A 14,289-nucleotide genomic window follows, 5' to 3' on the forward strand; every position below is an offset into this window, starting at 1 on the left:
GGAAGGCGGCAGGACCCAGCAGCTGCGCCGAGTTGCCTGCTGCTGCCTCGCAAAGCAGCGCTGTGTCTCAAGATGCTCTCCACGCCATGCAAGCCAGAAAGTTTGGAGGGCTCTTTGTCATTCTTAATTGGAATTTAAACCTCTTCAAAACTTGGCAGATGGATTCAAATACGTTGGCTGCCCTGGAGGAAATAAGGTTAAAATAGCTGAAGAAGTGGAAGTACTAACCTGGAAGGCAACCTCCAGCCTCGGCGTTATAACGATGCCACGCAATCCCTTTAAGGGAGATGTGAGCTGTGCATACACAAGCCCATCACAAAACGCACTGAACATTTCCAAGTGTTGCACATCTCTGATCCAAACCAGCATTTTTTTTGCTAATACAAGCCTTTCTGGTACAACTAAACTGAGAGGAGGAGGAAAGCTTTTTTTTTTTTAACCTTTCCATACAGCATTTACTCAAAATTCAGTGAAAAATGCACTCAGACTGAAGTCATCCTGGCCTCCCAGTGTATGTGCTGTTGTCAGCCTTTGCGAGGCTGCAATATGTTATGTCAGGGCACGGCATAAATGCACAGCATGGGTTTTTCCTTCCTGCTGCCTGATTTCTCATGTCAGACAATCTCTCCACCGACAGTGTCACAAAGTGATTAGAAATTAATGAACAACAATATTTATTGTGGTATGTACACTGTGAGCATCTCAGGGTGCTAAGCACCCCCCCCATATCAAAGCTTTAGTGATCACTGTCCTGTCGCTTTTCTTTTCTCTATTTTTTCATTTAGTCTAAAAATTGGAAATTAAACATTCTGTGCAATGTTAGAGAGACACAATTAATACAATGAGAAAGCAGCAAAAGCAACCTAAAGATTTCCACAGAGATAACTGAAGCAAATAATATTTCTAAAACTTTCTCATGTTGTCTCTTCATTTTAGATGCTAAAATAAATCAACAGTATGCAATTTAAGCTATTAATTGTATACAAAAAGACAAAAGATGTGCAACACAGGTTACTTAATGATTCTAATGATATAGATTGTAAATTTGTGGAGTCAAAAAAAGGAAAAAAAAACAAAAACCAAAACATTGCCATGTTAACAACAATTCTTTCATTTAAATACTTCTACAGGGTTTGACAGCTCCATCGGTCCTCTGTCAAAAGGCAGCCGAGCTGCACCCTCTGTCCCTAAGAAGAAATTAAAGTCTTGCCTAAACAGAAGACTGTGCTGTTAACTAATTATTTCTAAATCCATTTAGTTAAACATTGAAAATTCCTCAGCAAACACACTTTAATTGCGTTAGATTTAAGCCACTTGTAAAACGTTCTTATGTGGGCACACAGATGCTTCCATTAAATGGATTTTAAAATTGTTATAAGAACAGAACCCCAATTCTGGGGTATTTACAAGCTATATTTAAGAGGTGTGTGAGCACGGCACCGAGACGCAGACAGTTCTGATGGCCCCAAACGTCTGCTGGGAAAGCTCCAAGACTCCCAAAGCTGCGACAGCACTGAAACAGCAATGGTAATTTTTTTTTCCCCCCTCCTATTCAGAATAACTTTTTCTATATATTGGGACTTCTTTAAAATTAATAATAATGAAGTACATAATTTAAGAACTATACACCATAACTCTGCCTTACACTAAATAAATAGTTAAAAAGAAAACCCCACTAACAACCACAAAAAACTTTGCTCCGGTCAACTTTCAGTATTTCTATTAAATTAATGCATCTGAGAAAAAGTAGCCTTGCAGGGAGTGGGAGGGAGGGAAATCACACCATTACTCTGTTGTTACCGTAGTATTTTCATCAGCTACATAAGACGTCCATGCTCAAACATTCAGCAGACCTCTCGGTGACCCAAGCTTAAAGGATTACTCTAAATTTCAACAGATTATGGGTCTTCTACTACCACAAGAGCGACCACAAACAATACTACAACTTGTAGACATGGTTCAAGTGGGCTTACGTACACGATAGCTTCTATTTTATCTTACAAAACTGAAAAGCCTCTAACAATGAAGAGAAAAATCAGGGAACAGCAGCTGAAACAAGAACTCCATCAAATCTGCTCTCTAAAAGAGCTGTGAAGCACTCATCTCGAGCAAGAAAGCAGAAAATGTGAAAGCACTGCTTTAACAACAGTGTAAATATTGAAACTGTGGCCTCACTCCCATTTCAGTTAAAACTTGTTTTATCTCAGTATGACATCATGAAGTTATCCTGAATTAATACCAAGTGCTTAAATACTCCAGTGACAGCCAGGGCAAACGAATCTAGACAGCCTGATGAGAAAAATAAGCTCATTGTAATTCCTTTAGCAGTGCCTTTAAAATAAATCTGTTTAGTGGTAACTTACAGGTCTGCAAAGCTGATATACACAGAACATATTTAAAGTGACATTATGAAGAACAGCTCTTAGCACCCAGTGTAGGAAAGTAATCAAGAAAATGCCTAACCTAAAGCATACAAGCAGTGCCGCTCCCATGGGTCAAGCACTGTCCTACTGAGTCAAGGCCAACCACCAGCACCAACCTGCAGGTATCAGGTTTTCTGGTTTGAATACCTGCTACACGGTTTAGTAGCTGTAAAGGCTCCTCCAAGAGACAGAATCAGAGCAGCTGAAAATTAAGAAATGTGTCATTTAGTGTGTAAGGCATTGCACCGAGCATCATATTCCTGACTCCAACAGGTTATTCTATGGCTACAGACAGGGTATTTGGTGACTCTATACCGCACCTTCTTCTCTGAAAGAGGAGGATGGAAATTATCTTGCACGCCAGCCTGAGATGCTTCAAGGCTACGCTCATTTGTAGTTACAAAGCTGTTCACACTTCTAGGATGCTAAATTAACAAAAATCATGTTTAAAAAAAATAAAAATCTTGCTGTTTTCAAAGATAATTTTATGGGGCTTTCCTAATACAAAGCAGACCATGGGACCTACCTTAGAAGGAAGAACAGCCTTACTACACAGCTAATTCAAGGCTCCCCCAAGCCCCCAGTTCCCACCAGTGCTAGGGATCTGGGGGTATGGACCTGGTTTTCAGAATTGGCTACCAAATGTGCTTCTGCAGTTCCAGGCAAGATGGTACTTCCCGTCAAGTCACTTGGACTGCAGGTACATGGAGCATGAACCTGCTGTGGTCTGGACAACACCACGCAGAGAGCTAGATCAGTGCTAAACAGGGCAAACTACGGGGATTATTCAGAGCTTGATTGTGCCCCAAACAGCAGGAGCTATGAAAAAAGGAGTACCTTGTGCTCCTGTGTTTTCAATTTAGAGAGACATGGACAATAAGGGAAACGGTGGGGTCTGACTGGATTATTAGTATTCAGTAGTTTACCTTCGTAGGGAATGTCTCAATTCTCCACACTACCTTTAATTGATACTCTAACACATAAGCCCTCTGTAATTGCCTACCAGGTGAGTGGAAATTACAGTGAAGGCAGAAGGACAAGAGGAGACTGGGTCGGCCCCATTCCTGCCCTCCCCACCACGCTCGGGGCCCCCCCAGCCACATATGGTGCCAGATCTACCACGCCTTAGCGTACAGAGCCTTACTTCAATTTCTGTAGGTACCAGATAAAGTAAGTGCATGTGCATACTGTGATGGCACCTCCTGAAACACAATCAGTTAGACAAATGAGGGCCTTGAGACAGTTCAGACCTTATTAAACTGCGTCCTTCTTAAGATTTCACAGTCCACAAGAGAGTTTTTTACATGAAAACAACAATCATCGAACGGTACTACTGCATGGCTGCACTCCCAGCTGAACACTGGCATAACACCCATCATCCCCACATCTGAGATTTCCACTGACAGCGAGAAATGTGTCATCACCTACTGACTCACCATAGGTAATCCAACACTTCATTAGGACAGAGGTACTGCTGTCGCCGCTACCCTCGATGCAATAGCCTAACAGCAGATAACTGAAAATTATCATCACCAACACAGACATGACCTGATGCAGAAATCTATCCACTTTCACTCGACAAAGAGCTCGGACTTTTCCACCCAGGAACCATTCATATTCTTCTATCAGGGCGTGGAAATAATTCGGTGTGCAGATGGCTGGAGACAGACCCACGTCTGCAGAGGAGCTGGGTGAAGAGAACCACAGGCGATCTGCGGCACCTGCATCTTCTCAGAATACTGTTAACGCAGTGATCTCAACCTGCACCGCGCAGAACTGCGAACAGCACGCGTGGGCACCCACCTAGCGCAGTTCTCCATAGTGCTCTGCTGTGCTAAATGAAACAACTGCGTAAGGGTACCACTCCCCACTTCATCAGCTGTGCCCGGCTTGGGTAGAAGTGCCTACAGCACAGGCCATGGACATGACCAAATGTTTCGTGGTTGCCTCAGTGTGCAGAGCTTCCTACACAAACATCACAGAAGTTTGGGAAGAACATCGATGATCACTGAACACAAGTCCAACAACAGAAACTGGGATTTTTGTAAGAAACCCAGCAACGTACACTCCTGTCATGTTCCACCATCATCCGCTGACTGGAGAAACTACCACCTATGCCATGAAACAGGAAGCTCAACCTGCTCATAACTGGAAAAATACATTTTTAAAGTCCAGTAGATCTGCTAGGCGGCTGCAAACAAACAACTACAGTGAGTATCAAAATCATGTGCAGAGGGGGAAGAATCAGAAACCTCCTCTTTTCTCATCAAAAGCGATGCACAACAAGACGAGAGTTGCATCGGAGCTACTTCAACAGCTGTACTATTGTACTTGTGCTTATTTGAGATCTGACTCCAAAAGGCATATTTTCTCTTAGTACTGTATCACAACTGAACACACAGGTTCATTTTAACTTCAGGTCAACAAGTCATACGCTAGCCCCAGCTGGAACCTGATGGAGCAGCTATAGGAGCTACAGCAGAAACTGAAGGTGCAGAGTCTCACATGTAAGATATGGTCCAACCACTGAATTACAGCTGTACTGCCTGAAGCCCTCTCTAGCTTTAGGCACAGGTCCCCATACCTCACTGCTACCCCAAATGAAGACTCCTGGAGCACCCGTAGGGTCAGCACCCCTGTAGGGCCACAGGCTCAGAGTAAACCATAGGCTCCGGTTCCTACTGCATACGCAGTTTAAGCTTAAACAGCTCTTTTTTTCAACATACTTGTTAAAGAGATTACACAGGTCAAGTTTAAGGCCCAGGTACCCACAGCTGCTTTTATGCTGAAGCAACACGGATGAAAACCAGAAAGCAAAATGGTTTTGCAAAGCTATGCCCTCAACCTGACAACATTTCTTTATTTACTTTTAAGTAATACGACCAAACTTAAATTTCCCATAATTCTAAAATGCCAAAGGATAGTCCAAGCATCAGTGATTATTTCACTTTATTTGGGAAAAACAGGAAAACGTGAAGCAGAATGTGGAGTAAACCTGGCTCAGATTTGCATCACTTGTCTTTGAAGGGGTGAGCAGGTTGTCCCAGGCTTGCTGTGTAACCACAGCAATCTCCAAAGGGAAACTGCCCCTCCCAAAAATCTCACTGATCTGTCAAAAGTTCTGCTCCATCTCCTCCATCTATAGAAAGTCTTGGATAATGCTAGATGTTAGGAAGAATGAAACCCAGAACGTCTGCCATCCGCTCCAATTACCTCTGCGATCTTCTGTAGGCCCAACATCGACCATTTTCCAGCAAATCAACCCCTTAATCCCCACGTGTCTTCTCAGTAAAACGTAACACGTTGAAAGAGATCTGCAGAAGCTCTCTCCAATATTAGTAACAACAGAAAAAACTAAATATGCACCTGATCTGTGGTATGGGAAGATTTTTCTTTAGAGAAACAGGGGCACACGGAGTCTCTAGCAGAGATGTGTTCTGTAGGAAAGATGAGGGCATCCTGAAGGAAATAAGTATGACCTGCACACAAGGATTAGACTTTCCTTTGGGCTAAGGATGCAATTAAGAAGAAACAGTAAGTGGGATAAATACCCACTGCCGTTTCTGAGTAAACAGAGGATCCTTGTATACTTGATGTGCAGATGGGGAGAAAATAAGGCAGGCAGGGGTCGAGGGTAGTTCAGGGCAAAGGAGATGCAGCAAACCCATAGCACAGCAATGGCCAACATCATTTGCCAACACCATTGCTCCGCAGTCAGGGTCCTCCTGACCGCTTCACCGCAGCTAAGCGCTTCTCTGCGCCTGAGAGCAAAACCACCCCCTAAAGCAGGGGGGACACAGACGCTGACCCAGGCCCGTGATTGCTGTCAGCCTCTACCAGAATCACTTTCCCGTTAAAACTTTCCGGCGCAGACACGAGGCAGCAAAAAACCCGTCCCTAAAAAACACCCTTCCCCTTCCAGGAAGGTTTCTGGTTTCCACTTTCCCCACCCGACCCGAGTGTCCAGTCGGCGCTCCCGGAGCCGCCGCGTCCCCCCGGCCACCCCCTCTCCTCCCGGGCTGCGAGGGGAGGGGGTGTCCCGGGACTGCCGCCCCCGCCGGGACTCACCAGCACGTCCCTGAAGAGCAGCTGAGGTGCCGAGTGGACGGTCCAGTCGACGGCCCCGCCGTCGGGGATCTTGATGCGGATCACCAGCGCCTGGCTCTCCATGGCGCGGGAGGGGCCGCAGAGCAGCCAGAGCATCCCCGCCCCGGCGGGCTCACATGCTGCGGCGGGCCGCGGGCGCGGCTACCGAGCAGGGCCGAGGCTGCGCCGCCCCGCCCCGCCCGCAGGAAGGACTCGCTGCCCCGGAACCAAAACGGAAGGGCCGGGAGGAGGGAGAACTAGAGGAGGGGGAGGAGGGGGAGGACGAGGAGGAGGAAAGGGAGGCGGGAGCGGAGGCGGCGCCATGTTGCGGGAGGAGGCGGCCAGCAGCACTGTGGCAGCCCGCCCCGGGGAAGCAGCAGGAGTCGCTCCGGAAAGCGGAGAGGCACCGATTTTAATTTTTTTCCCCCCCATTATGCCTTCTACTTTTAACAGGAAACCCACTGTTGAGACAGCAATCAGACGGAGTCAGGCTCGGACTCCTGCATTCGTTAAAAAGTGTGGAGGGTCCCCAGTGCTGCCCGTCTTCACAATTCAGAGCAATGAAGTGGGGTCCCCTCCAGTGACACCTTCTCCTTAAGAACTCATGGGGCTTTTGTCTTCAGGTTATTCAAACTAACACATAAAAACACATACACGCAAACATAAATCTCTGTGTGTGTGCGTGGCCAACTCACGCAGTCCATACATCGCTGCTCTGCCTCAGCACGATCCAGTCTGGCCCTTATAGTCAGACTACAACACACACGAATAGATTGGGCAACGGGAAACAGGACTACTCTGTGCTCTGCTCCTTACTGTAATGTCCAAACACCTGTATTAACGTGCTTTAAGCAGTTTTGCAAATAGCCGTCACATACTTTGCTCTTTCTCCAAATCACAGGATAGTCAGCTAGATATCTCCTATACTGACGTCCGGGTAAAATTCTTTCATCGCAGAGTTTTTCCATGTCTGTTCAGCAGTGCAGCTGAGAACAGCCCATTTCAAAACACGGCCCGTTTTAAAGCATAGCTCTGACGAAAGAAAATCCCCGTTAAAAGCTTACATCCAGCCTTGTCAGCAGCAGAAAAGAGTGGTGATGTGTTTGAGCGTGACAGCTATGTCACCTCCCTGCCGCAATCACAAGCCATGATATGCTATGTGCAGCTTTTTAAAAAAAGCTTTTTGCCTGACAGAAGTTAAGAGGGAAGGCTCTCTGCTCTGCACGGCTCTGCAGCACTAAACTGTCTGGTTCTTTTTAGTGGGAGAAGAGCATTAATCTCAATTGTAGGCTATTGATCTGTACATTTTATCACCATCTCTCACATTATCATATATGACAAACTGGACTATTTGAGTTATATTATCAATTTAGAGGGGGGAAAAATGGAAGGTATATTTCATTCCTGAAACATCTTCAAGCTTCCTCATATTAGAATTCTACTTTGTTTGAGCTTTAGAAAAAAAAGGATCTTTCAATGGCCATTAGCAGAGATAAATTCTCTCTCTGTTCAATAACTTTATAATTTAGTTCCTACACTAGAAATTAATAGAGCCCCAACTCCTAAGTATCTAAGGGATTGGTGCTGCCCACACAGACGCCTTTCTGTTCAAATGAACCTTTTACCTACAGTCCCTGTATACCTTTCAGTCAGGTTCATTTCAATCAGACTCATTTTCTATTAAATTTTAAAGAATAGGATACAAAATCATAGAATTTCTATAGAACCGCAATTTTTCTAAAATGTCTTGTTCATTTACAAGACTATGGGGAAAACCAACTCAATTTGCCAAATTTGCATAAATATTATGTAGCTTTTCCAGGGCTAATCATAACCTTAATCCCCCATTCTGATTTGTGTTGATGCAGCTGTAATCAAACTTCAAGGTTTTTTACATCTTAGGAATTAAAGCGCATCAAGCATGTGTTTCTTGATACAGGTTTGGTTTTGCCACATATTTCTTTAAAACCCATCTTTCCTAAGAAATTTTCATTCTAATTACACCAACCTTTGAGACAAATAGTTAAATTTTATTTTATCATCCTGCAGAATTGCTACTATGAGAACAGAACTTCACCAAAATCTATTTTTATATTCTTCCTCAACATTGGGGGAAAAAATTGTGTAGCAAGACCACAGGTATTTTTTAATGTGCATTATAAAATATTCTTAAAGTTCAGTATTTTACTGTCCCAAGAATCTCCTCTTTAAAAGTGTCCGACACAGGAAGTTCAAGAATTCCAGAAAGCCACAGCAAAAAATAATTAAGCAGTCTGATTTTCTCCACTAAATCCAGATGACATGCTGTCAGCAAGAAATATGCATGGATTTCCTATTTATAATTACGTATCCAAAGTTATTGTCTATCTACAATGAAACAACATTCAAAATCTGCAAAGGAACAATATATCAGTTCTTTAATTACAGGGGGATCATGAAGCCCATGACTTCTATAAATTCTGTTTTTATTTGTGGGGGGGAAACATCGTCCATCAGCGCCACTGACTTCCAGGCTGGTTTTACGCTACAAGCGCAAGAACAACTGTCTCATCGCAGTCTGCTGCTGCTCTCTGCTGCTTTCCATTGCGGTTAGAGAGGACAGAGGAGATCCGGAGATGGCCACGTAAAGAAAATAAATGTTTGTTTTCAAGGAAAAGCAGAATGCTGACACAGAAAGATACTAAAATGATTAAATTTGCCATGCTGCGGAATCTCACAGGAGTATCGGTGAGTGGTAGGGGAAAAATGCTGTACCCCACTGATTGCCTGGAACATGGTTATCATGATAATTTGCAAGACCCTCAAAAAGTAAGGAAATAAGTTATTACTTGTTTCCCTCTCTAATTCCCACTGCAAAGGAAGTTATCTAACACAAGTCATCTTCTATCTTTGTACTACCACAGACATCATATAATGAAGTTTTGAGTCCCTCTACCAAAACTCCATAAAAAGAAGAGGGAGGAATGGAAAAGCTGACTCCCCTGACCCTATTCTTGAATATTCCTGTTCCAGGACCTGTATCGTGGAGGTTTTCCTTGCCGTTGGTGGAGGGATGTGTGAGCTCAGTTTCAAGAGTGACTCAGGCCAATGCAGGTGAAAAACGCAGTGCTTAGAACTTACATAGTCCTCTTTACACAGCATTTCTTGACATATGTGCTACATGCTATTTTTATAATAACCCTTATGATATGCCCATTGTAAATATTCAGTGGAAACAAAAGCAGGTAAATTGCACTGGGCCATATCAAAGAGTTGAAGTGCACCACAGCAGCATCAGGACCCAAAACTAACCTCCTCTAGTCATGTGCTCAGACTGTTGGATAGAAGGAAATGAGGCACAGGAAGGAAGGTGAAGGTGAGTCAAAGTCCTATGTCTTCATTATAGCTCCTACTGAGCATCTCTGGGAAATTTTAACCTCGCTACTACTAGAATTTGCCCAGCTATGACATAGGAATAGCATGCATTTACCATGCAACAGACCAAATAGTTAACATTTGTTAACTGCATGTGCTAAAAGTTATTCAACGTTTTAACTGTTATTTTGGAATACTGTATTATCAGTACTGCACTATATTACATGTAATTCAGAGATAGTATAAAAAACAGACTCCGAGGAAGCAGAATCTACATGCCAGTCCTTGGTTCACTAAATTCAATTTATCACCTCTGCTTCCTCCCTGTACCAGTTTCTAGGTAGGTGTTATACATAACAAAGGATAAGCTCTTCATTTCCTAGAGAAAATGGCACCTGATCATTGCTTTAGTAGCATACATGTTCATGACTTTTTTTTTTTTAAGAGATTAAGACATAACTTCCTATGTTGATAAAATAACATATCATGGTGAAATTCACCTTTTTTTCCTTCCCACATCTTCAGATTGCCAGTGAGTGCAGCAAACTGAATTCCCTTAGGCTTATGAAAAAAGTAGGTCAACAGTGTCCAGACTTGCTAAACATATTCCTCCCTAAAATGCATCTCCCAGGAAAGAATCACCCAAGTGTACCAGCTTGATCAATACATGTATAGATTAAGATCCCTTAAAACCTGCATTAAAACTTGCAGAAAACTAGCTGCCTTCCTTCTGTGCCTTCCCACTACCCCTTGCCATCACTTTGCAAGGACTTGAACAGGCAGAAACACTTTGCACAGGCTCTCTGGAGTAAGAGGGAAAGGATTGTTTGTGAACCAAGTATCAGGAAATAAATCGATCTTACTTTCAATTCACTGGGAGCAGAATCTGGCCTCAAATAGATCTTTTAAAACTCTTTCTCATAGTAAACTCATCTTGAACTGAAAAAAAACCAACCAGTAAACTTGACTGAGGCTGAATTATTAAATGTTTAGCTCTTGCTTTAAATTACGATCACATTTTGAAATAAAGCAGATTACAAGCATATTTTATGTGTGTTTTAAAGGCTAGATATGATATACAATTACTGAAAAATTACAACATAAACTATACCAGTTGGATCGAGCAAAAATGGCTGTGTATCGTTAATGATGTTACTGTACCCCACCAGACCAGCTTCAGGGGCTGCATAATTGTTTTTCTGTCAACCTATAAATTCTTGAGTAACAACAAAATCATTGTGATTTTTCTTACTAAATAATTCATATATCACAAAGCATGTATATAACCAGGCCCATGAATCACTAAGCATGTGACAATTGTATCTAATGGTATTTCTTCTTGTAAGAATAAAAATAGGTTTGACTTTGCAATATTTTATAATCTTGTTCAAAAATTTCAAGTGTTCTTTAAAAGTGGTCTATTTTGAAATTTACATTTTAAACTTGAAAGTTTCCTTGATCAGACTTTTTGTCTGAAGGATTGCTTTTAATCATGTTTTACAGTTTTAATGCTATTAGGATTATTAATATCACTGAAAGTAATAAATTGGTTTTATAATGAACTAGAACAGGGCTCATAAACTGTGCTTAAAGTGATGCAATTGCTATTAAAATCACTCTAAGCCATATGTATTCTACCTTACCAAGCAAACAGCAACCATAATGCATCCAAACTGGCTGAATTATAACACAGAGTATTCCATCATTTCAAACCATACTGGCTTCCTCTGTATTTTTTTAAATGCTGAACAGATACATATTTGAGTTTTCCACAAGACCTCGTTGCTGAAAATGTTAATAATCTGGATCATTTATAGGTTCAACTAGGAAAAAATCATGATCTCAAACATTCTGCTGCAGAAAGCTCTCATGCTACATGGACATTGTTACTTTCTAAATACATATCGCAGTGCATTTACTAGAAGATTATGATGTATTAGCATAAATAATTAAGGTTAAACTCCACTCATCTATGAGTAATACATATTTTGTGATACATTAGCCCTCTTTATTTCAGCTGCATTTATTCACTTACTAGTTCACAAAGGTCAGTAATTGACATTGAGTGTCCCAATCATTAATGCAAATTTGGATGTTCTACTGCACACATGCTTTATTTAAAAGATTTAAATGCAGACACAGTAATAACGTCTTATTCTTTTCTAGAAATCAAAAATCCTTTTAAATAAACTTGGAATATATTAGCGACAATTTTTATTCTACGTTTCCCTTGCTGTAATGCCAAAGCTGCCACTTTTTCTTAGGTGTATTTAAACTGAAAAATACAGCCCAAGAAAGTGCAACATGACATCTACTTCCATAAAGACGTATATTTTGGGATGAAATCAAGACAACTCTCAGAATTATTAACTTCCTCTTCTGTAGTGAACATGATTAAGGAGTTACAGCAAAAGCCAATTTAAATTAAATGGCCAAAGTAAATAATATATGAAGCAAAATCTCCTTTGTTTCAGGCAAAGTTGGTCTAAACCAGAGGCCTAAGGGCATTCAACTATTAAGAAAAACCTAAGTGTCATTCAATAATAATGTGCATCAGGGAGATCTATAATTATGGTTTGCAAAGAGATTTAGACATCAAGGATCTTTTTACTGCTATTAGATTCTCAAAGGGGACCATTTAGTGAACTCACACTTTTCTACTTTGTTTTTCTTGCCTACAGAATGATTCCAATAAATTCCGTTTCATCAGAAATCTGTCCCTGACAAAATGCAGTAACACTTCTCTTTCGAGTGCTGGAAGAATGAACTCTGGATTCCTGTTCTCCCTTTCCAGAAAGCGTTAGTAATGGAAGGAGTATCAATAGGTTTGAGAATACTTACAGCTGAAGAGTACCAGGCTGAGGCAAGCAACTTCTTAAAACCCGGTATTTTTTTGCTCATTCTCAGTCCCATTCTAGACATCCTTCCTACCAAATCCATCCTTCTCCATCTGGACACCACCCCACTCTCTATTCCACTTAAACTGTTTTTGCTAAAGTCTCTCATATACTCAGTACGTTTGTCAGAGAATGAACGTTTCCTCCACTCCATTGTCCTGTAGGAGCTCCAGAAGCTCCACATCATCGTTCCCCTTCCCTTCTACAACTTCTTTAATCTCAGCAGTTAAAAAAAAAAAAAAAGTATTAAAAAAAAGTAGCCTTTCTCTCTGTTGATGAGTAATTAACTTGCCTTCCTACTCTGCCGCTGCAGAGTTGGAACTGCTTTGAATAAGTAAATTAGCTGGTACCAGTGTACTTTGCCATAAGAGCTTGGAAACTTGGACTGACAGTTTCTCTCAAATGATTGACTCCAATTAAAGTGAAGGTTATTGATGTAGTTATCGTTTTACAGATTTTCAGTATTCATACTGTTCGTTGAGCACAAGTGAGCCTGGCAAGCCCAAGCAAGCACACGTGGGAGCTCAGAATTGCATACCAGCACAGGTACATCACTTTGTCAGATAGTTCTGTTGTTAAATTTGTGATACTGCTGCTCTACTTCGCAGAGTTCTGAGAAACTAAGATCTGTTCAGGCCTGCCAACTTTTGCATGCAGAGCAAGCAGAAATATGCAAAAACAAAGATCGGTCCGCAAGATTCTACCGAATGCTGCTATGCTCTCAGAATTACAGTAGGTCAACCACACAAAGCAAGCTGAGGAGAGATCTAACTTCTGCTTAAGTCAATGAAAGGTCACTTGGCTCCAGGTTTCTCTGAAGACCGGAGAAAAGCACTGGATATCGCTCCAGGGAAAGAAAGGGGATCAAGAAGGGGACACAGCAACTTATTTTTGAGACAATGTGCAAGTACTAATCATAAACACTTGGGAATATCAATCCTCACTAGTGTCTAAATCTAGTATTAATTTACATTGGAAAAAAAGCTAAGAACTTCAAGTTGAAACTGTGTCCACCTGAAGGTTAGCAAGTAGTACATCTTCCAGTGATAAAAGGAGTGCTATTATATGTAAAAATGATATTTAAGTACAATGAGCTGCCTGGAACATGCTTGCATTACTAGTCAAAGAACATCACTGAAACAAACATGAGAACACCCATGTGTTATCACAATTTGGAGGAGCAGACCATAACAGAAAACATTATTTCTCGGGGTACTATCATTAGTGCTACACAGTCTCTAGCGAAACATTTGTCAAACATACAAAAACGTATAAAAGTGAAATATAGTAATTAAGACCTGGGTGTTATCGATTGTGTGGCTTAAGTAATTTTTCACAACAAACATAAGATTTAATAAGTATAAGTAGTTAAAGATCCTGACTTGGCTGTAGTCATTAGCATGTAATTGAACTGGTAAAAAAGATCAGTTAAACCTATGTTGATTACCACCTTATCTTTGAAAGGCAATTAAGGACCTCAATCATCGCAACAAGATTTGATTGTGCAGCCTTTATTGGACATTGATCTT

The 14,289-nt window shown here is 41.6% G+C and overlaps 1 protein-coding gene across 7 annotated transcripts in view; it reads right to left on the reverse strand.

Moving 5' to 3' along the window:
• MAP2K5 (mitogen-activated protein kinase kinase 5) overlaps window positions 1-6,724 on the reverse strand; it is a 139,707-nt gene extending 132,983 nt beyond the window's left edge. For all 7 annotated transcript variants that reach the window (XM_072869862.1, XM_072869861.1, XM_072869860.1 and 4 more), the window contains exon 1: window positions 6,492-6,724. In XM_072869862.1, the coding sequence (XP_072725963.1) occupies window positions 6,492-6,626 (135 nt within the window). In that variant the 5' untranslated portion in view covers window positions 6,627-6,724. The remainder of the gene's footprint in view (window positions 1-6,491) is intronic.
• Window positions 6,725-14,289: the final 7,565 nt, after the last annotated feature.

The sequence above is a fragment of the Ciconia boyciana genome, chromosome 8 (assembly GCF_034638445.1).
Source record: "Ciconia boyciana chromosome 8, ASM3463844v1, whole genome shotgun sequence".
In the NCBI taxonomy this organism is placed as follows: domain Eukaryota; kingdom Metazoa; phylum Chordata; class Aves; order Ciconiiformes; family Ciconiidae; genus Ciconia; species Ciconia boyciana.